This window comes from Austrofundulus limnaeus, unplaced genomic scaffold (genome assembly GCF_001266775.1).
Source record: "Austrofundulus limnaeus strain Quisiro unplaced genomic scaffold, Austrofundulus_limnaeus-1.0 Scaffold1447, whole genome shotgun sequence".
Lineage (NCBI taxonomy): Eukaryota > Metazoa > Chordata > Actinopteri > Cyprinodontiformes > Rivulidae > Austrofundulus > Austrofundulus limnaeus.
Genome location: NW_013953849.1, coordinates 34,848 through 35,763, shown reverse-complemented (window position 1 = coordinate 35,763; position 916 = coordinate 34,848). Strand labels below are relative to the sequence as shown.

The following is a 916-nucleotide window of genomic DNA, read 5'->3' as shown; positions in this document are numbered from 1 at the left end:
CTGTAGAACCGTTGATCCAGAACCACCTCACAGTCTGTAGAACCGTTGATCCAGAACCATCTCACAGTCTATAGAACCGTTGATCCAGAACCATCTCACAGTCTATAGAACCGTTGATCCAGAACCACCTCACAGTCTGTAGAACCGTTGATCCAGAACCACCTCACAGTCTGTAGAACCACTGATCCAAAACCACCTCAGAGACAGTCTGGAGAACCGTTGATCCAGAACCACCTCACAGTCTGTAGAACCGTTGATCCAGAACCACCTCACAGTCTATAGAACTGTTGATCCAGAACCATCTCACAGTCTGTAGAACCGTTGATCCAGAACCACCTCACAGTCTATAGAACTGTTGATCCAGAACCATCTCACAGTCTGTAGAACCGTTGATCCAGAACCACCTCACAGACAGTCTGGAGAACATTTTAACTCATAAATTTTAAAAATATCCAATTTCCAGAGTTTCTTTTTGGATCTTTCTAGGTCGGGTCAGACTGGGACCCAAAGGAGCGCCTCTTCAGGAACTGGGGGGGGTTGCTGGGACCCGAGGACGAGCCGGTGGCCGTGCAGCGCTGGAGTCGGAGCCAGAACAACCTGACGGCCACGGTGGTCTGGATCGACCCCACCAATGTCATCGCTGCCACCTACGACATCCTGGTGGAGGGGTCCGCTGAGGTTACCCACTACAGACCACCTCTCAGCTCACCACTGAGACCGGGCCTCTGGACCCTGAGGGTCCTGCACCAATGGAACCTGCTGGGTCAGACTAGCTTTATCGTGGCTCCTCTGGAGTTTCACCGACAGCAGCCGATTCAAGAAGGTGGGATTTGAGTTTATCAGGTCCTGGTTCTGTTTCCAGTGCAGTTTTATTTTCACGTAATGATGATAATAATTTTAATGACGATGATAATAA

General features: G+C 49.9%; 1 protein-coding gene across 1 annotated transcript in view; it reads left to right on the top strand.

Annotated features, from left to right (window-relative positions):
* LOC106535436 (xylosyltransferase 1) overlaps positions 1–823 on the top strand; it is a gene marked incomplete at its 3' end in the record, with an annotated part of 36,149 nt that extends 35,326 nt beyond the window's left edge. Inside the window, 1 exon segment of the mRNA XM_014032435.1 lies at positions 487–823. Coding sequence (XP_013887889.1) covers positions 487–823 — 337 coding nt within the window.
* Between the last annotated feature and the right edge of the window lie 93 nt (positions 824–916).